This window comes from Pongo abelii, chromosome 8 (assembly GCF_028885655.2).
Source record: "Pongo abelii isolate AG06213 chromosome 8, NHGRI_mPonAbe1-v2.0_pri, whole genome shotgun sequence".
Classification (NCBI taxonomy): Eukaryota; Metazoa; Chordata; class Mammalia; order Primates; family Hominidae; genus Pongo; species Pongo abelii.
Genome location: NC_071993.2, coordinates 72,204,697 through 72,228,802, shown reverse-complemented (window position 1 = coordinate 72,228,802; position 24,106 = coordinate 72,204,697). Strand labels below are relative to the sequence as shown.

General features: G+C 54.1%; 2 protein-coding genes across 2 annotated transcripts in view; one reads left to right on the top strand and one right to left on the bottom strand.

Moving 5' to 3' along the window:
* Positions 1 to 24,106, top strand: part of CDH23 (cadherin related 23) — a 459,756-nt gene that overhangs the window by 394,149 nt on the left and 41,501 nt on the right. The window lies entirely within an intron of this gene.
* VSIR (V-set immunoregulatory receptor) lies at positions 498 to 23,571 on the bottom strand. Its single transcript, XM_024254346.3, has 7 exons — positions 23,008 to 23,571; positions 11,185 to 11,613; positions 10,447 to 10,503; positions 5,343 to 5,450; positions 2,965 to 2,992; positions 1,658 to 1,851; positions 498 to 1,482 (listed from the first exon to the last, which is right to left on the bottom strand). The coding sequence occupies exons 1-7, from the start codon at positions 23,087 to 23,089 to the stop codon at positions 1,445 to 1,447; spliced, it is 936 nt and encodes a 311-aa protein (XP_024110114.1). The 5' UTR covers positions 23,090 to 23,571; the 3' UTR covers positions 498 to 1,444.

The following is a 24,106-nucleotide window of genomic DNA, read 5'->3' as shown; positions in this document are numbered from 1 at the left end:
TCCCCCCAACCCCCCAAGCAACTGGGTGAACATCTTCCCGCCTAGCCCCAAATCCTGGCTTTCAGCACCCAGGCCCAGCTCAGCAGAGCCAGTGTAGGCTGCTAGGAGACAAATGCCCAGGCTGGACTATGCCCTCCACAGTACCTGGGGCCCCCATCCTGCTAAACGCTACAGGGGGTCTGCCCAGCCCCACCTCACCTGTCCCCATGCTCAGGCACTGCCTTCCCTGTTTTACCCCCAGAGTGTACAGAGATGCCCCCCACTCTCCTTCCCTGCTTTAAAATCCTTCAATCACAATTCCACAAAGGACTCCCCTTGCCTATGTGTATAAAAACAAATCCAGGGCATGCCCACAAGCAGGAGATGGGAACATCACCCCCACCTAGCCGAGTGGCTCTGAAGCAAAGACTCCACCAGGCCCAGATTGTATGGAGCGGAAGGCGGGGGTGGGGAAGGAGCAGCAGAGTGCGGATTTAAACTGGCTCTTACAATCCATCTACAGGGTTTGCACCTGTTTCCCCATGTACTTTTTAATAGCATCCCGCTTCATACTCAGAAGTGTCCCAGGGTGGACAAGACATTGTGTGGCACCCTTGCGATGGCCCACGCTGAGCAGTGGGAGTAGGGGATGGGGAGGGCGGGGGGCAGGTGCCCCTCTCCACTCACCTTCCCAGAAGGCCCCACCACCTCCCTCACCACCATCTCCAGTGGGTGGTGCAACATCTGTCCTGGCCTCAGATTGCCCAAGACACCATTTGCTCATGGCGGCCACCATGCCCCAATATGTACTTCCCGTTTCGGGACCACCAAGCTCTGGGGACTGGAATGCAGGCAGTGGAAGCCCCAGATTGACTTAACCTGTTGACAGATCATCAGAGAAACTGCTGGTAGGAGGCAGCTGGGGAAGGTGGCGATGGCCAGTGGGCAGGCAGGCCTGGCCCCAGAGCCACTGTGGTACAAAGAGGAAGTCTGACAGAAGAGCAGCCTCGGGCAAAACGGGGGAGCCAAGGCGGCCATGGGGGAGAAGTCTCTCCACTGTGCCCTGTGTCTCATGCCTGGGAGGGTGGCCCAGTGTCCATCTTGTCCCACTGATGCTGCCACATCCCAAGGCTCATGTCTCAGAACGAGAGCTGCTGAAGGGCTGGACATTCTGAGACTTCTTAAGATGTAAGTCATTTGGCATCTGTAGCTGGTGAATTTCAGGTCTCTAGGGGAGAATCTCAGCACCCCAAAATCCTTGGAACAGGGGCTGAGCCATCCAGCGTCCCCATGTAGCATCCAGAGGGGTTGAGGGTCTGGGCTTCTGGGATGTCACAGTATCTGAGCCCAGAGCAGGAGGGAGGGAACCAGGGCCAAGGCCAAGGAGGCCACTCACAGAGCCAGCCCTGGCTCAAATGCACCTGCCCCAGACCCAGCCACAACAGCCCACTGTCCCCCAGCTGGTCTAGATGACCTCAAAGTTTGGAGAGTCAGGGACAGGGTCTGCAAAAAAAGGAGAAGCAAAGTGAATGGGGGCTCCTGTGTCCCTCACCCCTCAACCCCACTCCATGAGGCTGTGGAACTCTTCAGGGAGGGTAGGGAGTGAGGCCGACGCCCTGCAGGCCATGAGGTCATGACCTTGCAGGTCATGGTGCTGTGAAGGTCAGGAAACACTTACCCAGGGATGGGAAGAAGACGTCTCCAGGGCCTGGAGGAGACAGAGGGGTGCTGGGCTCTGAAAGCAGATGCCGCCCAGACTCAGAAGGCTGCCGCTGGGCCACATAGGACAGGGGGTGCCTGACTTTGGCCTCGGGTAGCCCCTGGGCAGGTGGTGAGGCTTCAAAGCCGGGGTTTTCAATCCCTTGAATGTTGCTGCCACAGAACCAGAATGGAAGGTCATCTGTGCTGTCCGGAGCGTGAACTCTGCCCTCCCTGCCCCCGGCTTTTCTCTCCTCCCTTCCTCTCACCTACATCCCCATCCCCAAGCCTCAGCAGCATCTCCAAGCAAGAAGGCAGGAGCCAGACCCACAGAGCAAAGGCCATGGGCTGCATCTGCCCACCTGTCCTGAGCTGAGGGCATCAGGGCCCACCAGAACAGACCCCAGCTCCTCCCTGTGGTCTGACTATCAACCCTGGGCACAGCCAGGAAGCCAAAAATCACAGACACTTCCAGAACTTCAGCCTCATGAATTTGGGGACAAGTTTCTCTTTGGTCAATAGAGTTGATGGCATTAGGATTGAACATCCCCAAAGCCTGTCTTGAGCTGAGGGGAGGGGTTCTCTTCTCTTCCCAGTTGGGAGTGGGATAACTTCTGAAGACCCCTGCAACTCTTAGATTCTAGGTGGGTTGCAAGCAGGACTTCCTTCAACCTGTCTTGAAGATCATCCCTTTCAAACACCTAGAGGAGCTTTGTGTTTGGTGTTGCAGGTACCGGGGCAGGAACTTGGGTTCCCTGAACACATCCTCCAGTCCAGGCTGCATGGCAGCTTCCTGCCCAGAGCACACCAATACACAGTCCCCATCCCCTCTGCCCCTAGACCCAGCCCACTGCACCACTCTGGGACCCCTCAGCCTCTGCCCTTGTGGCCTGCAGCGGCCTAACAACTTTCTCCTTGGAGTTCTCTGCAGGCAGGAGGCACAGCGCAAGGGCTGTGGCTGGGGCTGGGCCCGCTGGCCTCCTTTGCATGTCTTACTGTCTGCCCCAGACAGTGCTTCCTCCCTGTCCCCATCCTGGCCCAGGCTGGCCACTGAGACCTGAAGGTGGGTGCATGACACATCTGAGCAGAATCAGAGCTCAGCCTGCCGAGTGGGGGTGGCAGGAGAACAGCCAATCTGCACAGATGTGCAGGCTTCAGCAGCAGATGGCAGAGGCTCTTCTGACCAGCTGCTCTAGGCAGCTAAACAGGGCCCCTACTGCACAGAAGTATCTCTTCCTGGATAGCCGGCCCAGGAAGTTTTCTCAAGAAGGTCTCCATGGGCCTTACCTGTCCATCCGCACCAGCTCCTGGGCACCTAGGGACAGACAGACAGAGAAGCTGGTCATGGAAGGGAAGGCTTCCCCATACAACATCCCTGCCTCTGCTGGCAGATGCCCTGCAGGGAACGGGAGTGGGCCCAGGAGGGCCCTGCACAGCTCCGGACTCCATTTCTTTTCACATGGGTGCTGTCCAGCAGCGATCTGCGTGTCTGTCCAGCAGATGGGGCCTCCATGAGGGGCCCATTTTGACGACTGATAAATGAAACTCTATCTGCATTTTCCAAGCGTGTAAGAACACTATTTGCCTTCAGGAGACCAAAGGCAGCCAGCACTTTCTCCTATGTCTTGACTTACACAGCGTCAGGTCTTCAGGATTTCAGTATCGAGCAAAGGTCAGCTCCTGAATTTGCTAACTGATGTCTCTTGTTTGAACATTTGCCAGGTTCTGGTCTTTAGCCATGACTTACTGGGTGGGAGTGTTTAAGGTCAGTTCCTAATTAGAGGGCTCCTGGTCCTCTCTGTCCCATCCCCTACATTGCCTAATAGGGTGGCATTCTAGGGGACATCTCTCAGGGAAACCTTACAAGGTGCAAGTCCCCGATCACTTCCCAGCCACTTCACTCACTTTCTGCTTCTCATCCAAGTTGCTGCCGCTTGCCTCAGCCTTGGGACACCCCACCCCCCAAACTGGCCACCAATTAGATGCATGGACCCCAACTTCCCTCTTTCATGCAGCACCCCACGTCCTCCCACAGATGCTTCTCGTTTTAAGGAGCTTTACTGCTGATTACGATGGGGAAACAGATGGTGGGGGAGGGGCACAACAACAGAACAAACACAGGGAAGTTACCCAAAAGTTCCTGAAAACTATTCGAATCATGGCTATTGCTTACGGCCGACTCATGGGTCAGGCTTCATGCAGGTGCACACGGGTACTCCCTCATCTCATCCTCTGCGCCACCCTTTGGGGTGAGGGTTGTTGGTCCCATTTTAGAGCTGGGGAAACTGAGGCTCAGTCCAAAGCAGGATGGAAATCCACACCTGTTGGCCTCTCCAGCAAACTGCCCTCCTCAAGGCTCCCAGCCCTTTCCTTTTCTTTTTTTCCTGAGAGTGCCTCCCTCCTGAGCAGGCTCTCTGGGCCAGCCTTCCACCAGGGAGGGCACAGCAACGCCTGCTCCCCCTGCCCTGCTGCCCGGCGTTGCTCTTCCGTTCCAAGCCCTTTACCTGCCCTTTCCCACCCCCAGCCATGGGTATTCCTGCAGGTAGGTTGTGGTGGGTTCTAGGAGAGGAATAGGGAAGTTCTGAGAGCAAGGGTAAGGTGGCCACAGCCCCCGAGTGACCCCCTATGGGGCTTCATGTGGGGGCCCCCAGGAATGAGGGGAGGGAGGGATGACAAGTTGTTAAGGGCCGGCCACAGGAAATAAGTTGTGAGCCAAAAGCCACCTGGCACCAGAGCAATCCTTTCTCAGTTACTTCTGTAGCCAGGCAGAGGGGAAGAGGCCAGGGAGGGGAGGCAAGGCTAAAAAACTCCCTAGCCCCTTCTTGGAGGACTCAGACTAACCAAGACTCATGGGCAGGGTCAGGAACTAGGCAAGGGGCACTGTCACCTGGCCAGGATGGGAGGTGAAAGATGCTTGTGCCCATGACTTAAAGCCCAGCCACACCACTTATTTGCTGTGTGGTTCCTTAGGCAAGTTACTTAACCCCTCTGTGCCTCCATTTGCCCGTCAGTAAAATGGGTAAAATGGTAGGACCAAATTCTTGGAGTTGCAATGAGGAGTAAGTGAGAGCATTTTTATTATATGGTGGACTTCTATTCCCTGGAAAGAGCATGCGTTGAAAACTCTGAGATTGAGTCCTAGCTCTGCCACTTACTAAGTTATGTAACATTCAGTCAGTTATGTAGCCCCACTGATCTTAGCCTTCTCATCTGGAAAAAGAAAGGGTTGAGCTAAGTTATCTGTAAGACCCCTTCCACTTCTGATATTCCAAAGGTCATTTTTTGTCCAAACAATTGCTACTAATTATAAAACAAGCACGCCCATACCTTAAACAGGTCCCCCAAGGATCTCTGAGTGGCAGCATTTTTATAAAGCAACTTGAGCTACTCCGTATGATCATTCATTCAGAAGACATGTATTGAGTGCCGAGCCAGCACTGCCTGGGAGCCAAAGGGGCTGGTGGGCACTTGGCCCCCAGAAATGGCATGCCTCCTTTCTCTCGGCCATTTTGCCCAGCTCCTGGCGGGAAGCGCAGCAGCTCCCAACTCTCAAATGGAAAGGAATTGTGCCTGCATGGTGCCGTTGCTAATCCCAGGGGCTGAACTGGGGGCTGGAGCAGGTCACTTGCACCGTCCACCCACCCCAGGCAGGTAGGAATACTCACGGCGGTTGGAGGCCGCCTGCCTTTGCTTGTAGACCAGGAGCAGGATGAGGGGGAGGCAGAGGATTCCTACGATGCAGGCGCCCGTAGCCAGGGCTGCAGCCGTGATGTCTGAAAGGGTAGAGAGGTAGCCAAGGTGAAGCCCCATTCCCATTGCTCCTCCTGAGCGGAAACTGAGGCCCAGAGAGGGAAGGCCAGGCAGCAGGAGACCCGCCTTTCCCCAGAGTCCCACAGCTAGACCCCCAGCAACCTACAGAGGCATGGAAGATAAGGCGGTTCTCCTTTCAAAGAGAGCCCTGTGCGTGCCGCCATATGCGCCTGGAGCACACAGAAACAAGACCTGTCACCTACAGCTCAGGCAGCTCCAGGCAAGAGAGGGAACAGAGTCCTCATCCCAGCCCACAAGGGACAGCTGGAACACCCTTGGCTACAGGTTGTTCTCTGAAAAGGGAGAGCAGGGCCTTCGCAGACCCCATGCCACAGAGCTCAAGGTCAAAAGAAGCCTAAGTGATGAAAAAGTTTTGAAAATAGACAGCGGTGACGGTTACACATTGTGAATGTAATTAATGCCACCGAACTGTAGGCTTAAAATGGTTGAAATGGCAAATTTTACATTATGTATGTTTTATCATAATAGATAAAAAGCCCCAACTCATCCCAGAGACTCCTTAGCTCTGGGATGGGGCCTCTGGGACCCCTTGATCTCGCCACACAAGTCACAGGAGAAACACCCGGGGTGAGAACTAGAAAAACGTGAATCCTTGTACAATGTTTTTCAATTTTAAACTTATTAAATTACCAAAAACAGTACAAGTTTAAAAAATATTCAAATCTCCTCCTCCCCTTGTACCAAGACCCCCTCTGAAGAGATCATCCCTGTGTGCCGGTTTTTGTGTTGTGGTCCTAGTTATATTCCCTGCAAATACAACAGACGCAGCATCATATAACAATGCTTTTCCCACTGAGCACAGCTTGGACATCTCTCTGTCTCACCTACCTCATTCTGCTTAGAGTTTTATCACATGGCTCCCACTAAATTTATTGAAGCCGTCCCCTGTTGGTAGACACGTTGTTTCCTTGTTTCCATTTTCAGCATAACTAATAATGTAGCAATGAACGTGTGCACGCAGCCTGGCTCACTCAGCAAGGAAATCTGTAGTAAATTCCTAGCGGTCAAAGTGCTGAGCCAAAGAGTATGTGCATTTTCTTTTAGGCTATTGCTAAATTGCCCTCCAAAAAGGTGGTACCACGAAGCTTCGCTGTGCCAACAGCATGAGGAGGTTTGATTTATTTCAGGGCATCTGCTGACTGCAGGAGTTTAGCTGGGAACAGACGTGCCCTCAGAACCACAACCAACATAAACGCATTTCCTTCCCAATTTTAGCCTTTCCCAGGGCCAAAAGATGGGCTGGGATACCTTGTCACAGTGTCAACTTTGCCCCAAAGAGCTCTGAGAGGTAGATGGCTGTGGTCTAAATGTTGCCTTTCCGCTATTTGTTTGGGAATAAAGGCTGTTTTTGTTTTGCTCTACAATCCGACAGTGTAAACAAGCTTTCCGGAGGTTTGTTCATACTGCAAATGAGAACAAACTGTTTTCAGGCACTTTAGAAGTACCCACTGGTACAGGAACAGTTGCTATGCTAATTACGAAGCAAGTTCCGCTCCACATTACAGCAGGTTCCCTGCAGATCTTAGCAAGGCTGCATTTTGACGTGGAATATTGAAAGTAAAGACATTCTATAACCCAGACACCTCAGTATTTCAAAACCCCCATCAAAGGACCTTATTGTGGGCAATATTTGAGAAGCCAGTTGCAAAGCACTCTCTTCTAGTGATCAAAGCAGGTCTCTGGACGGCTAGTAAGCAACACTTGGTGAGCTTTGCCAGGTGCTCATTGATAACCTGTTCCCTATCTGCCTTTGGAGGGTGAGCTCAGCCAGATATCCCTGCCTAACTTCTGTCCCCAGGTGGAGATTTCCCCTGTGTGGACCCTCTAGCAGATCAGGACTTAATTTCACTTTGAGAGCCTGGGGCTTCCTTACAACCTGGGCTGAGTTGAGGCTGGGGCAGAGGGGTGCAGCAGTCTGGGGACAAGTCTGTGGATCCAGCTGCTTTCTGAGCCGTAGGCATCTCTGCAGAGCTCAGCCTCGCCACAGTTCCCCACCCCATACCGCAAGCATGGCCAGTGCCTGGGCTGGCACTTACAGGGAAGGGCAGGCATACTCGCTTACCATCCAGAGCCAGGCTTATCCTGGGAAGGTGATCAGGCGCTGGCAGAGGTAGCTGCCGACACCGCACTAAGGAGTGTGCCAGGCCCTGACACAGCAGGGTGGAATGGGAGGGGCCTGGCCTGCTCTGGCAGCCTTTGTCCAGGGCCTGCCTGGTAGCCCACGGGGATATATGGAGGGGGGAGTTCGGCTGCTGAGGGTTGGGCTGCCTGGTTTCCCAGGGAGGAAGCTGGGTGAAAGCAGACAGCATATTCTGCTGCGCTGGGGGGTGGGAAGAAGTTCAAAGGGAGATGAGCTGCCTAGACCCCTTCTCTGAGCTCACTGAGAAACCACAGCCCCTCAGCAATGCAGGAGCTCCTTGGGCACCAACTTCTCTAGTCTCATTCCCCTACCTCAGGCTAACTTGTACTTTCATGTTATCTCATAGTCAAGCTACACTCTTACTTCCCAAGGATAACATTAAGAGGCTGGCACTGGGGCTGGGCATAGTGGCTCAATCCTGTAATCCCAGCACTTTGGAGAGCCAAGGCAGGTAGATCACTTGAGCCCAGGAGTTCGAGACCAGCCTGACCAACATGGCTCTGACCAAAATGCATGTTCTAATTTTGCTCTTGGCCTGTTTGTCGGTTTGAAAAAAGGGTAGCTGAGTAAAAAGTCACTGTAGCCTTTGAGTTGGGTTTGGTTGGGGCCGTGGTTTAGCTGATCCCCATTCTGGCTTAGGTCCTCGTGCATGTCCTCCTGGATGCCTTTGTATCTCCAGGGCCTAGCAGGGGCTGGTCCCCACTGGATGTCTGACACATACAGGGTATAGAGGGGTGTGGAAGCCAAGACCTCTTCTCAGAAGAGGGAGGTGCCCTTGCGTTTTGTCTCCAAGCTGCTGGGTATTCTCACCCAACCTCTCAGCGCCAGGCACCCTTAGGGCAGTGCCCCCTTACCCTGTAGGGCACCTCTCTGGCAAGCACCGGGGGGCTAACTGCTATGCACTGCACTGCCCCAAGCTGGGAAGAAGGTGAGTATGCAGAGCTAAGCAGGCCTGCAGCCAGATCCCAGCTATGCTGCCCTGGGCTATGTGAGCTTGGGCAAGTTAGCATACATCTCTAGGCCTCTCTTTCCATGGATACAGAGAAGATGGTGATGCCTACTTCATAGAGTTCTTATAAGAATTCCCTGAGGCTAGGCGTAGTGGCTCACACCTGTAATCCCAGCACTTTGGAGGTCAAGGTGGGAAGATCAATTGAGCCCAGGAGTTCAAGACCAGCCTGGGCAACATAGCGAGAGTGCATCTCTACCAAAAGTGATTTTTTTGTTTTTTTGGGACAGAGTCTCGCTCTGTCACCCAGGCTGGAGTGCAGTGGTGTGATCTCGGCTCACTGCAACTTCTGCCTCCCAGGTTCAAGCAGCTCTCATGTCAGTCTCCCGAGTAGCTGGGATTACAGATGCCTGCCACCATGCCAGGCAAATTTTGGGTTGTTTTTTTTTTTTGAGATGGAGTCTTGCTCTATCAGCAGGCTGGAGTGCAGTGCCGCGATCTCGGCTCACTGTGACCTCTGACTCCTGGGTTCAAGCGATTCTCTTGCCTCAGCCTCTTGAGTAGCTGGGACTACAGGCGTGCACCACCATGCCTGGCTAATTTTTGTATTTTTAGTAGAGATGGGGTTTCACCATGTTGGCCAGGCTGGTCTCAAACTCCTGGCCTCAAGTGATCTGCCTGCCTTGACCTCCTAAAGTGCTGGGATTACAAGCGTGAGCCACCGCACCTAACCACAAAAATAATTTTTAAAAATTCACCAGGCATGGTGATGCGTGCCTGTAGTCCCAGCTACTTGGGAGAATGAAGCAGGAAGATCACTTGCATCTGGAAGTTTGAGGCTGCAGTGAGCTATGATTGCACCACTGCATTCCAGCCTGAGTGACAGAGCGAGAGTCTTTCTCAAAAAAAAAAAAAAAAAAAAAAAACATTCCTGAGGCCAGGCATGGTGACTCACACCTGTAATCCCAGCACTTTGGGAGGCCAAGGCAGTTAGATCATTTGTCAGTAGTTTGAGACCAGCCTGGCCAACATGGTGAAACCCCGTCTACACTAAAAATACAAAAATTAGCCAGGCATTGTGGTGCATGCCTATAATCTCATCCTAGCTACTCGGGAGGCTGAGGCAGAAGAATCGCTTGAATCCGGGAGGCAGAGGTTGCAGTGAGCCCAGATCGCGCCACTGCACTCCAGCCTGGGTGACAGAGTGAAACTGTGTTTCAAAAAAATATATATATACACATATATATGTGTGTATATGTATATATACACATATATATGTGTGTATATGTATATACACACATATATATATATATATATCCCTGAGATAATAATACTTAAAAAGACTTAGTCCAGTGCCCAGCACAGTGGGAACTCAGGAAAGGTAGTTGTGTTCCCCTTCCTGAACCTCTTCCTTCTCCCTCCCCTGCAACAGAGAAAATCTGAAGAACATAGAAACACAGAACACAGAAATCTGAAGTAGTTGAATTCTAGGCCAAGAGGACCCCCAGCCTTCCCAAGCCATAGGGGGCTGGTGGGCAGGGCGGCACTTAGCTGCCTGGGCCACCCAGTGCCTGTCCTGAGGCACTTCCCCTGGCCAAAGGTCACTGCCAAGGCACAGCCACCCCAGAGAGTCAAGAGGAGCAGAGACTCCAGAGCAGATGGAAGGGGAGTGGGCTTCTGGGGACTGCACAAAGGAGGAAGCAGAAGGGATGTGCAGCAGCAGAGGAGGAGGACCGGGGGGTTCTGAGGGCTTGGGGTGATGAGGCCAGAGTTCCAAACAGGGTCTGGGTACAGGATGAGGACAGAAGAGAACAGAGAACCCAAAAGGGGCAAGAGGATGGTCCCTTACTTTCACTCTCCTGGGAGGAGGATGGGTACACCACGCAGTTGGATGGTGCATCTTTGCCTGTGGGAACAAACAGAAGGGCCATTTAGGTGGGTGTCAGGCCCAGGAGGCCAGGGAGGCTTGTCCAGGCCAGTGTCCCCCTCCCGCCCCAGGTTCTCACGCTAGTGCCTACTCGGCAGTGTTGGCCCAGTGGCAGCCTGCACACATGTGCACCCACACACACCATGAAAATGGGCGTGTTCTCACCCTGCCCATTTTCATGCCACTCCCAGGGGCATGTGGATACCCGCTGGTGCCCACACCTCTATCCGAACCACGGGCCCTTGCACTCTCACCTGAACAGACAGACACACACACATATATATTCCCCAACAGCTATTCAGCCATCCACTGAGTCATGCCCCAGGGCACCAATCAGTCCCGCTGATGCCTTAACCCACAGCAGCCATGATGTCATCATGAGCAGTCACACTCCCAGCCCAGGTACCTACAGCCTCACACATTAAAAAGTCTCACTGTCACAAATGGAGCCAGGTACACCCTCCGTCTCCATCACTCCAGCTAACTACACACCCACACTCCACACACCTTTGACCACCCCATCTCACCCACACTCTCCCTGGAGTGCCAGTGTTACCCATGCAGCCTCACACTCTGCCCAGCACAGTATCATGAATGGTCACACCATCAGACAGGCAGCCCTCCACACACGCCAGGCTGTCACGTGCAGGATGCCCTCACCTGTCTGCACCTGCAGCTCCATGGCACCGTGGACCCTGTGCTCCGAGTGGTGGTGCCTGATCTCCACCACCAGGCAGCAGTAGAGGCCGCTGTCCAGCAGGGTCAGGTTGCGCATGGTGATGGAGAAGTTGCCATGGTGGTCGGAGGCCGACTCCAGCCCGTGGCGCTGAGCCAGGTCGTGGCTGGTGTTGGCAGCCTGGTGGCCTCCATGGTGCAGGTGAAGGTCCTGGAACGTGAGGTTGCGGATGGGCCGGCGCTCTGAGCAGGTCTGCACCTCGCCCCTCGAGCTGCGGTACCACGTCTTGTAGAAGGTCACATCGTGCCCTTTGTCCACAGGGCCCAAGAGCCTGCAGGTGAGGGTGACGTTCTGCCCCTCGGGACAGACGTACAGGGAATACGGCGTGGCGACCTTGAAGGCTGCCACCGGACCTGCTCAGAAAGAGGAGAGCCCTGTCACCTGACTGATCCAGCGCTACTCCTGGCAACCCCAGAGCGGGGAAGAACCTTAGCCTCTGCTACTTCCCAGCTGCAAGCCCGGGGCATGTCAGCTGACCTCCCTAAGACTGCCTTCTGCATTTGTTCACAAACCCCACTCCATCCTAGGCTGTTGTTGGGGGAGCCACAGAAGCTTCCCCAACTAGGGGTGCTCCTGGATGCTGGACAGGGCAGGGAGAGACTCGGAGGGCAGCGATGCAGTCGGGTGTGTCCCTCTTCCCAGTAGAGCGTATGCACAACCTGTTGGGTGGGAGGCAGGTTGGGGAGCAGGAAGGCTGTTTCGAACAGCAGCTCCTTGTCCTTGGCCGCTCTGTAGGGGCCATCAACACCTCTGCCCCTTCCTACTCCTAGGACTGAACATGCCTTCCCATCCTCGCCAGGGAGCACTAAGAGAGCACCTGCGTGTGCAAGGCCTGGGCCAGGTGCTGCATCTCACCTGCATGCTGAATGCATGGCCTCCCCTTGAGCAGATGAGGCCTGCATTCCCGACAGCAGAACCCCGTGGCAAAGGCAATCCAGCGCCAGCCCTCACGGCACTTGGAGGAGGGAAGAAACAGCCTTCTGGGGACAGTCAGGGACTTCCTGAAGGAGGGAGAGTCTTTGGACTTGGTGCATAGATAGGATTTCAGCCAGGAGAAAGGGTGTCCTAGGCAAGATAGTGTGAAAACGGGAAAACCCAGTGTCTGAAGGACCGGGACAGAGAATATATGAAAGGTCATCTCATCCATGCACGTCCTTCCAGCCAACCTTAGAAAACTGTCTAGTTCTGTTTGATTTTTTTCAGCAAGCAGATGAAGCAATTCCCTGGTCCACTTTGCCTTATCCTAATCCTCCAGCATTTAATCGGGTTGACCCTCAAAACCATGAGCTTTTGAAAACAGAATATGGGCTAGAGGCCACATTTCTATCTAACTGTATGAGCCTCAGTTTCCTCATCTGTGCAGTGAGAAAACTCTTGGCTACAATGCAGGGTTGCGAGAGGACTAGATGAGGGAAAGACGAGAACACAAGATGTGAGCTCTAATGCCCTCTGCAGACATCTGAGGGATAGCTACAATTATTATGCGTTGGTGTTATTTTTATTTTTATTTATTTATTTGTTTTTGAGACGGGGTCTCCCTCTGTTGCCCAGGCTGGCCTTGAACTCCTGGCTTCAAGCAATTCTCCTGCCTCGGCCTCTCAAAGTCTTGGGATTACAAGTGTGACCCACTACGCCCGGCCAGTGGTATTTTTATTTTAAATGGCATGTCAGGCAGTTGTGGGTCTAGCAGAGAGGGAAGGAGGGTTAGAACTATGTACAGAATCCAAACTGATACATCCTTTTCATTGCCCCAGCCAGGGGCATTGCCCAGAACCAAGATAACGCCACATCCTCCTTCAGATGCCCCTTCCCTGCCCTTAGAGCCCAGGACCCTCGGCGGCAGGCTGGGACCCACTGGAAGAGCTGAAAGCCTTGCCCAGCCAGGAGGGAGGCAGGCTGGTGGGGCTTCTGGAGCTGGGCAGCCTGCATTGGACCAGCAGCTGTGAGCCACTTAGACGCTGAGCCCCGACTCCTCACTCACAGATGTTTTTCCCAGAAATGAAAACATCTCCCTGGCAGAGTTGAGGCAAGGGTTAGTAATAATTCACATGAAGTGTTCTGTAAGTGCCATGCGAGTAGTCAGTGCTTGGTACTTGGGAGCTAGACAGGTCTCTAATTCATTCGGCAAGTCAAGAAGTGCCTCCTAGGAGTGAGAAGCACAGTGGGATGGAGAAGCCAGCTTTAAAGTCTTTCCTGCTAAGGTGTGAATGACTGATAACAACTTGTGATCCGATCCTGGGGCGCTTGTGTTTAAAGGAGAGTCTCCAAAGGCACCAAAGCCACAAACGGCATGTCTGCAGGAGTGGAGTTTTAGGCAGAGAGCCAAGTCTGGGAGCCTCAGATATTTGGAGTCATTGTCAGGGTGAGCAGAGATTTCAGAACTTCTTTGGCAAGATACAGGTCTCCTTTTCAGGCAGAAACACAGAGACCCAGAAAGGGAAAGTGGTTGAATTGAAGTTCCAAAGTTCCAGAGGGTATGATCTCAAAGCCTGGACCATGGGGGACTTCAGGTAATGCAGGATCTAGGCAGAACCGTAATAAGAAGACACAGCATGTGTTGTGCACTGTGCTAAGGGTTTCATGGGCATATCTAACAATGCCATAAGGTATTGTTTTTATTCCCATTTCACTGATGAAGAAACTAAGGCACAGAGAACTTACGTAACTCACTGATGATCACACAGCAAGCAAGTGCTAGAGCTAGAATTAAACTCAGGCACATAGACACTATACTGATGAAAAAAGTCCAGAAACTGGAAGCCCACAGGCCACATCCAGCCTTCACACATATTTCATTGGATCCTCAAAATCTTTTTAATTTTCTTGAGATGGCAACATTTAAAAACCAGCAATTTGACATGAAAATTCTGACTTCCAGCTCTCCTTAGGAAATCAGAAGATAACGCTAAACCAGCTTTCCCACAGGGCAACTGTCAGCTGGGGCTCAGTAGCAGCTTTTGGGGGGCACCAGCACTCCAGTTTGCCACAGTCCGAACTACTCCCTAATAATTCCACCTGGCCTGCCTCACTCTCTCACCATGGTTTCTTGGTCCTATGGACATTTGAGTTTGTGATGAATGAGTGTGGCTCCTTGGGCTAGCTGGCGTGGGACTCTACTGCCCAAACCCACTATGCTACAAATCTGACCCACAGACTCAAGAGAGGAGATGATCCACCCAGGGTCCCCAGGGGAAGCCTGGCAGTGCAGAGACTAGCCAACTCTCCTCGACTGCTAACCCACTGCCCTTACCCCTGCAGCAGGCTCAGTGGAAAAGGAGCCCCAGGAAGCTTGGCTATGCCCCTGGTTTTGTCCGTGCTGGCCTGGACTTCCCCTTCACACCTGAGTGGGGTGGGTGTAGCTGCAAAATATGGCTCTGCTGGGAAACAGAAGTGAGGAGGACCTAGGGAAAGGGCTCTCCCATGTGCTCCCAGGAAGAAACAAAACCTGCCCCAAGGGGGCCCTGTGCTGCCCCCTTCCCCAGCAGGCCATGTGGCAGGTCCCACCAGCACCTCTCCCAGCTTCTGCCCCTTTCTCCCTTTGCCTGACATCACCTCCTACCCCAGAGCCACCCCAGGGCTGGGAGCTGAATTCAGCTCCAGCTTCAGCTATGGTAGTATTTACCACCAGCACACACAACTTGGGGGCTGGCCGAAGGGCTGGCTCAGCAGATGCGGGGCTGCAGGCCAGAGGTGGGTAGGGCAGGGCAGGCAGAGTAGAGCTGGCAGCCAAAGCAAGACACGCAAAGCTGAGCTGGGTGGGGTTGGGGGCCCTCAAGTGGACAGAGGTGTGGACAAGTGGGGCTAGCGTGGTTGTTGGCCTGAGTGTCCCTGTGAACAAGGTGGGGCAGGGCACCAGGCTGGGAGCCCTCAGGGTCTAAGCAATGGGGTTAATGACTCCAGGATTGTACCCATAGCACCCGCAGCAGTGGGGAAGGGATGTTCTCCCCCTGGAGGCAACTTCCTTGAGATGCACAGTGGGGTGGGTACATCAGAGAGAAAGCAGAGTTCAGGGAGTATGGGAGAGGGGGCATTGCTCAATCCCCCACACTTCCCCACCCCTCATACACTGGCCACCCATCCCACAGGTCCCAAAGGAGTTGTTCCCCTTTCAGAAAAAAGGAGAAGCTGTCCCAGGATTCAAGTTTGGGGAGCAGGAGAGGATGCTCAGTTTCAAGCAAGAGAGCCAGACAGGAGAGGGTCCAGGACAAACCAGAGGGACAGGACAAACCAAGGGTCCACGGGGATTTGTCCTGGGGAGGGAGGGAAGGCCAGAAAACACCCCATTTACTGTGTCTGAGACTCCAGCTAGGACAAGGCCCACGGCAGCCTGTCGTTAGGAGGACACTCGAAGGCGTGGCATGGGGGAGAGGGGCAGCGCACAGCACGCGGAGGGGCCTGCACGTGCCCCGCGGACTCCACATCTGTGCACATGCATGTGTGTTTTCAGGGAAGCTGTGCAGCCTGGCTAAAATTACAATTCTTTGGCGAGAGGATGTTGCTTATTGTCAGGAGCAGATCCTTTCGGACACCTGGGTCATTGTCGGAGACCGGGGAAAGTGGGTGGGGAGGAAAGCCCCTGGCTCCAGGGTGGCCAAAAGCATGTGGGACAGGAAAATGACCCGGGGCCTGGGCCTGAGCATGTGCCAGGCGGGAACCGTCCGGTTGCCGTGCTGCTGTCAAGACCCAGCGCCCCCCGCCCCCCACCCGCCACCTGCCACTAGGTAAGGAGGCAGGGCCACCTAGAGGAAGAGTGCCGTGAACCTGGGAAAGCCTGAGTCTCAAGAGTAAAACTCTCGCTTGGATTGCAACGTCCTGGGGCCTCAGTGTCCACTTAGCTGTGCCCTCATTGTGTGCCCCTGGGCAGATCCCACCCTTCTCTGAGCCTCCCTTTCTTCATCTTAACCTGAGGGCTGCCCCATGTTCAGAGGCCCCCTCCAGCTCTAAAATCCTCTGGGCAGGAGGGAAGAGCTGTCTTATGACCATGCATTATGTGCTAGGCACTTGCTGAGCATCTTATGCCTGTCACATTTAATTCTCATAACACCCCCAACATGGGTGGTATCATCCCCATTTTAAAGATGAGGAAACAGACTCAGAGAAGTGACTTGCCCAAGGCCACACAGCGCTGTGTGACTGAGCTGAGATTCACACCTTGGACAGGCCAGCACTGCAGACAGGAAGAGCCACCCACCTCTCCAGAACCCTCCACTGGTCAGGCGGGGCTGATGCCTCATCCTTCAGCTATTTAGAAAAAATGAACTGACCGTGCATTGACCTCCACGCCCTCCATGCAACATTCCTGCTCTGCCTCAGACCCAAGCTGAAAACATCATTCTTTCATTCTGCAAATATTTACCAAGGTCCTAACATGGGCCAGGCCCAGGCAGGGAGGCTGTGGGGACACAGAGTTCCATCAGGGGCGTCTGCTCAGAACTTGGGCCTGGACCTGTGCCTGTGATTTCTAGCTGTGGCACCCTCAGATGTTTCTGTCCCAGTACAAGGGAAAGGAGCTCTTGTTGGCATCTTCTCGGAATGCCAGTTTTTGTGACCTTCACCTCTCTCCACCCAGCAGGCCCCGGGTGACCCCTGTGAGTGTGCACGGGATGGGTGTGTGTGGGTGTGGACAGGCCTGTGTATTTTTCATGACGGGGCGTGAGCTTAGCCCACAGTCGCCAAGGCAACGCCCTAGCCTTTGGAGGTGGGCCCCAAGCTTGGTTAGTCGGGCCTAGGAAGCCCCACCCAAACAGCTGAACTCTGACCAGCTGCTAGGGGTTGTCAAGTAAACAGTTATTAATTGCCTGCTGTGGCTGGCCCTGCACTAGATGCAAAAGGTCCCGTCCTTGGTCTCACAGGACATCCCAAAGAGAATGGGACCTGGTTCCAGCTCCCCGCCAGGTCCCATCCCCGGGATGGTCCACAGGCTGGGGCTGGGGCTGTAGGAAAAGACTATGTTCTGTCTTTATCAAGATGCAGAGGGAAACAGAGGCATGGATCAATCAGGACTGGGTCTGCCAAGGCTAAGAAAGGAAGCGTCACAAGGCAAAGGCTCAGGGCCTGAAGCCAGCAAGTCTGCCCTGGGGCTTTCTGGCCAGTGAGGACAAAGGGCATCTCAGATGTGTTTATTGATACCTGACCCCGCAGGAAGTGTCCATTCACATCAGACCAGGGGGGCTGGGAAGGGGAAGCCAGGCTCTATTGAAGGAAGCGGCACTTCCAGCACCTTGGGAAAGCCTCCGTGCATCCGGGGCTGGAGCTGGAGGCTAGCATGCCTCCCCGGGGAGGGCCTAGGCAGCTGGCCAGAGGTCCTGGCCCGTGGATGCTTCTGTGGATGAACCCCTCCCAGACTCCCCAGGCCCTTTTGGAGGAGGACTGTGTGCAGCCCAGGCTCCCGGCTCCAGCGAGCCACCCTCACGCTTCTATGCCGTGAAGATGTCCTCCGGGTCCAGCTCAAGTCTTTTTGCCCCCTACTACTCTGTGCCAGGCATCATTCTAAGTGCTTGTTTGTTTGGCTGGCTTTGCTGTTGTTGTTGTTGTTGTTTGAGACAGAGTCTCGCTCTGTTGCCCAGGCTGGAGTGCAGTTGCCCAGGCTGGAATGCAGTGGTATGATCTCGGCTCACTGCAGCCTCCACCTCCCAGGTTGAAGCAACTCTCCTGCCTCAGCCTCCCGAGTAGCTGGGACTACAGGCGCCCGCCACCACGCCTGGCTAATTTTTGTATTTTTAGTAGAGACGGGGTTTCACCGCGTTGGCCAGGCTGGTCTTGAACTCCTGACCTCATGTGATCCACCCGCCTCATCCTCCCCAAGTGCTGGGATTACAGGAGTGAGCCACTGTGCCCGGCTGTTTGGTTGGTTTTCTTTAGAGAGCTAGGGTCTTGCTCTTCACTCAGGCTGGAATGCAGTGACAATGAGATCATAGACCACTGTAACCTTGAACTCACGGGCTCAAGTTATCCTCCCACCCCTGCCTCCCAAGTAGCTAAGACTACAGACACATGCCACTATGCCCAGCTAATTTTTAAATTTTTCGTAGCGATGGGGTCTCGTTATGTTGTCCAGGCTGGTCGCCTGGCTTGAAACTCCTGGCTTCAAGAGATCCTCCCACCTCAGCCTCCCAAAGTGCTGGGATTACAGGCATGAGCCACGGTGCTTGGCCTCATTCTAAACACTTTTACATGGATTAGTTTATGTAATCCTTCCACCCTATGAGGTAAGTACTAGTATCATCTCCATTTTACAGATGAGAAAACGGAAGCACAGAGAGATTAGTATCTTGCCCACAGCCTCACAACTAATAAGTGATGGTATCAGGATCTGAACCCAGGTAGTCAGCCTCTGGAGGTCTGGTGCCATCTGACTACTCTCTAGAGACTAGAGGTAGCTGCGGACTGACTGGAGGCCCCACCTCCTTCCTGAAGACGGACAAATGTCGTGACCAATGAAAGCCCAGTTTGCCTGGCCACGTCTACCACATAGTTTTACTTTTGGTTTTACATTAAACAACATTGAATCATACATAGAAGAGGTTATTCCCTTTTCAATTATTTCAGTCCTGATTACATCAAAGAGAAAGTCTCAGTTTGATGCTAATATGTCTCTAAAACATCTTTCTCTCACTTGCTAATCTCCTTTTCTTTTTAAATTTTATTTTATTTTAATTTTTTGCAAGGGAAAGCAGCAGTTTTCAGACTCCGAGCCTTCCCAGGCTAAAGTTTCCAACTAGAATTTAATACCCTTATATGGTTTTCCTGTTACGTTCTTTTATGGTTTTGTTCTATTTATGACAAGTGATACTGGCTTTCCACTAATGACAGCGATAAAAAGTTTCCTTTTAAAAATCTACATACTCAAATAAAAGAATGAGTAGATTTAAAGAAAAAATAAGTAAATATTATGAAATGCAGACACTGCAGAGATCACAAAGGTGATAAGCAAATGACTGAAGCTAGGGAAACACCGTCATGGAATTACCCTTCAGGGGAGGGTGGTCAGCCTCACTGAGACCACGTCACCCAACCTGTCCATTGCACAGACAAAGGGGAAGTGTGTGTTTGTGTTCCCATGATGAGTGAACAGCAGAGGCAGGGTTTGACCCCAGGTCCCCATGGGAAATAAGATGCTACGCAGAAAGGCTAAAGGAATGGGCTTGCTTGGCTTGGTAAGTAGCAGAGCAACCTCATTACTGGATTACTGATGAGAAAGATGGTGGCCACTGTCTTTGTCTTTGGTGATGGCCAGCCAAAGTGAATGGACTGAATGTAAAAAGATCAGATGCAAGAAAGCTCCACCAAGATAAGCAAACCCAGGGCCAGGCTTGCCTTCAAGTTGCAATGTCCCCATCTCCTGACAACTTTAAGAGGAGAACCTGCAGGCACCTCCATGGGCATTTCAGACTGTGAGGGCCTACAGGGGCTCACAGGTAGCTGGACGCAGCCCATGTACCCTTCACACTCCAGGCTTTGGAGAATCTAGTCCCAGTGAAGCTCACCAATGCCTTCCCAGGCCCTGGGCACTCCATTAGGCCCTGTAGAGAGCAAGGAGCTTAGATAGAAAGCCAATGGCATGTGGCCTGCAGAAGCCAAGATATACCATAATATTACACAGTATTCACGAGGAGCCGGGTGCTGTGTTAAGTGTTCGTTCATTGGCTCTTCACAGTAGCCCTCCAAGGGAGGTGGTGTCATCTTCCCATTTTAGAGGTAGGGGAACTTGCTCAGGGATGCTGAATAACTTGTCCAATATCACAGAGCAGTAAATGGCCATCTTGGGATTTGAGCCTAGGTCTGAGTGACTCACAAAGCCCAAGAGTTAAGCAAGGGGCTGTACAGAAGCCCTGGCATGCAGGTCCCTGGCTTCGCCATACACAGGCATGCTGGGACCGCTGCTAAGGGCATCTGTGGGGCCACTGGAAGCCACAGTGCTGATCCCTGGCCCATCCTCCCCTGGGAGACCAGACTGACCCTGGGTCATTGGTTGGCTAAAGCCTGGGGCCTCAAGTTTGGTATGTGGGGCTCGCTCACTGCCAACAGGTTCTCCTTGAGGATCCCTTTCTTCCTTTCATCTGCTCAGGCCTAACACCCCATACACTGTGTGTGGATAGGGAGGTGGCCCCTTTAGTGTCTCAGCAGCACACTCCTGCCTGGACTACCCTCTCCCAGGAAGGTCAGACCCCAGCGGAAACTTTGCCCTACTTGGGAGGAAGCATGAACAACCAGTACAGTTCAGCAAGGGGCTCCCAGTATTGCTGGCCCTTAGGTGTCCCTGGCATTGGATAGATGACCCCTCATGTCAGGGACTGGCCTCAAGGCTGTTCCTCTCTACTCCAGAGCCTCTGGGCAGTGGGTTGTGGATTTCCTAAGAGCTGACCATTGCTGCGTCAGAGGCTTGCAGCACTGGGTTACTCAACAAGGCCCTGCAGCCTGGTTTGCTGTGAAGGAGAAGATGGGGTCTCTCGTCCCTAGCCCCAGTGCACTTCTATGAACTTAAATGTGCTAGTCCCAGAGGTTGGGAGTCCTGAGTCAGCCTGTGAGGACAAGGCAAGGACAGTAACTGCCTCAGGTCCTGGGAATGTCTGTGGGGAAGAAGAGGCTCTGCTACCCTTGAGATCTGCTGGGTCCTGGTCCCTAAGTGTACCCCTCCACCCATCTCACCCTGAGTCAGGCCCGGGAAAGGGGTATCTTTGGTGTTTCCTGGGCTTCTGAACACCACATTCGTCACTACCATTCTCCTCAGTGCTGGTCCAACCCCAAGAGCTGGAGAACAGGCTGGCCCCGGCCACTCTATCTCACCTTCCCTGGCATAAAGGCTTTGACCTTGGGCAACATACCCAGGGCAACCCAGCACCTTTGCAGGCTAGTGGTCAATCTTCTCAACTTACAGATCCTGCTGACCATGCCTGCAGCCAGGCCTCCCATCTGCTATCTCCCTCAGTGCACACTGTCCTAGGAAGTTGGGTGAATATCTGTTATAGTGTGTCCATGTCACAGTTCAGAATCCTGAGGTCCCAGAGCAATTCAAATGCTTCTGGCTCCTTTCAGTGGAAAGCTGCAGCCAGCCTAAATCATCTCCCGGTGCTGGGCCCAGGAAGAGATGACCCTTTGGTGTCCCATGTTGTTTGAGTAGCCAAGACCTCTGGGAGTAAAGGCCCCTGGCCATATAAGCAATATAGGGGAAGGCGTCCTGAGCTCCTCTTGGGGCATCTCTGCTACTGGGTGCTCTGCAAGCTGGGTCCCTGTGCCCTGGATCTCTAGAAATGTTTCTCAAATTGGGGCTGCTGAACAGAGGGCAGCCCAGCCAAGTGAGGGCAGGAAGTGGGCAAGAAAGCAGGAAGGGTCTCACAGGGTCACCTGGGAGGGCAGTGCAGGGCAGGTGGCCCATGACAGGTGGGATGCTGGCTTGCCTGCCTGCCACCGTCCTCTGTTCCTTCTGGAAGCCATGCCCTGCCATGAGCCATGGCCTTGGTGCTGAGACTGTCCATTCCACCTCCCATTCTCCTCCTCCCTCTGACTGTCACCTTGAGGAGCATCCACCCTGGGGTTTAGGGCAGCTGTGTCTGTGACATGTGGAGCCCTCCTCCTCCTCAGAGGCCCAGGCCAGCCTCCAAGTGCTGAGATAGCCGGTGGCCTGTGGGCACCCAGGTTGCTAAGGTATCTTCCAGGTTCAGCCTCCTCCTCTCCCTCTTATCCTATCACCCTCTCCTTCTGTTCCATCCCGCCCATTGGGTCCCTGTGCCAAGCCCTCCACCTCCCTCCTGCCTCCCTCCGAGTCCCTGCATGACTCATACTTTCCCTGGGCCCTCCCCATAAAGTTTGGTTCCACAGGCTCTTTGAAGAGATCCAGCCTCTTCAGCTCTGGGCAGGCAAGAACCAGGCAACCAGGCCATGGGTACCAGGGCCTCTGCCCCCAGCCCAGGAGCCCCTGTGTTGGGGCCAGGATACTATCTGAACATGCTGACAGTCTGGACTTTGGAAGGGGAAAGCGGTGCTTCCCTGTGTGGGCTTCTGTGTTTGAGCTGAGGAAACTGAGGCCAGAGAGATGTCGTAAGTCATCCAGGGACCCAGAAGGGGCTCGTAGCTGAGCTGAAGAGTGTCCCACATCCTCCCCAGTACTCCACACTGGTTCCTGAGTGGCAGCCTTGCTAGGATGGCAGGAATCAGCTGACCACTTATTCCTGGGCCATCAGACCCTTAGAATAGGGACCAGGTAGGCAGTGCTGCCTCTGTCTGAAAGTGGACCCACTGTGACCAGTGCCCACCAAGGCTCAGCCAGGGGTTTCACTGGCTGGGGCATGGGGCACTGGCTGAGCATACCACGCCCTCTGTGTCCTCTGCAACACTAGAGCCCTGAGACTACAGGGGCAGAAAGATGCCAGCTGTCAAAAGCCAGTGATATCCACCAGAACACACTGACCACCCGCACCCTGTGCCTCTCCTTCTTTGCAGAAGCTACCTGTGCCCCGGGCTCTCTGGGCAGGGAAGGGCTAGACAGGCAGCCCTCAGGGGACAGCCCTGCCTGCCACTTGGGCAGCTGTCAGAGCATGCAGATGTGCCCGATGCCTAGCTGGGACACTTGGCATAGTTGCCACTGCACCCTGCCCAGGGGTCCCAGCAGCCTCTGGGCGGTGGGTGGAGTGGTGTGCACGGTCACACAGGCTGAGAGGGCTCTCAGGACGCCCCCATCCCACAGTTCCCACTCCAGTCTGCTGTCTTCTTCCAGCTCTTTCCCAGCGCCCCGCCTCCCCCGACCTTACCTAGGGACGCAGCCAGGAAGAGAGCGAAGAGCAGGGATCCCCAGCGCCAGCTGCCGGCCTCCGGGGCCGTGGGGACGCCCATGTCGCCGTCGGACGCGCAGAGGAACTTCTGGTGCCGGGGAGCGGGAGGGACGCGGCCGGCGCGGGGAAGCCTCCCGCGAGTGAGTGCGACCGAGTGAGCACTGCGGGCGGCCCCAGCGCAGCGCTCCAGGCACCCGCCCCCTCGCGCAGCGCCCCCGGGGGGCCGTGTGGGGGAACTGCCTCTCCGAGGGCCGCGTGGGAGGGGCTTCCCGGAGACCGGCCCCGTGGGTGGGGAGCCAGCGTGTGTCCCAGCGAGTCAGCTCCACTTGATCGGCAGTTTAAAGCCCGTTCTACCGTCCCCCAGTCCTTTTGGAGAGAAATTATTATTGCTGCGCAGCCTAAGAAATAGATCTACCTCTAACAGCGTGATAGACGTTACTATGGCTTGCGTCTGCCCACAGCCACCAGCCTTTGAGTGATCTGGGGACAGAGACTTGTACCCTACATCCTCCAGCCAGACCAGGGCTTGGTATGTGGTAGGCACTCCCAGCTGTGGAATGAGTGAGTAAATGAGTGAATGAATGAAATCTGACATTGTCAAGAGCTAGGCAAGCTGGAGCCAGTTTAACTGTAGATTCAGAGCCTGAGGCACCCTGAGTGCATGCGCGCGCACACACACACACACACACACACACACACACACACACACACAACAGGTGCAGGACTACACTCCAGGATCAGCACATCCCTACCCCGGGACACACACAGATATGCAGGCAACACCTGTTGGCGTGCTCCACAGCACATCCTGCAAGCTCCCCTCCGGCAGGGGCCTCAGTTGTCCGTCTGGCTGTGCACCCGCCCTCCCTCCCTGGTGCCTGGATATCTGCAGGACACTCTGATGCACCCTAACTTCTAGTGCCTCTGCTCTTGCACCCACACCCAGCACTGCTGGCACCACTGGAATGTCTCTCCCCTCCTAATTCTTCTCATCCCTCAGGGCTCAGCTCAAGTCCTCCCACTTCACAAAATGTCCTGACCCTTCCTTTTTCCTGGCAAATCCTTACTGTCCACACCC

Excerpts from the sequence above, each read along its gene's own strand:
- VSIR (XM_024254346.3), bottom strand. The coding sequence starts at position 23,089 with ATGGGCGTCCCCACGGCCCCGGAGGCCGGCAGCTGGCGCTGGGGATCC. Across the intron at positions 2,993-5,342 it reads GCAGGCGGCCTCCAACCGCC|GTGCCCAGGAGCTGGTGCGG; the intron begins GTGAGTATTCCT and ends GTCTGTCCCTAG. Across the intron at positions 1,483-1,657 it reads CGTCTTCTTCCCATCCCTGG|ACCCTGTCCCTGACTCTCCA; the intron begins GTAAGTGTTTCC and ends CTTTTTTTGCAG.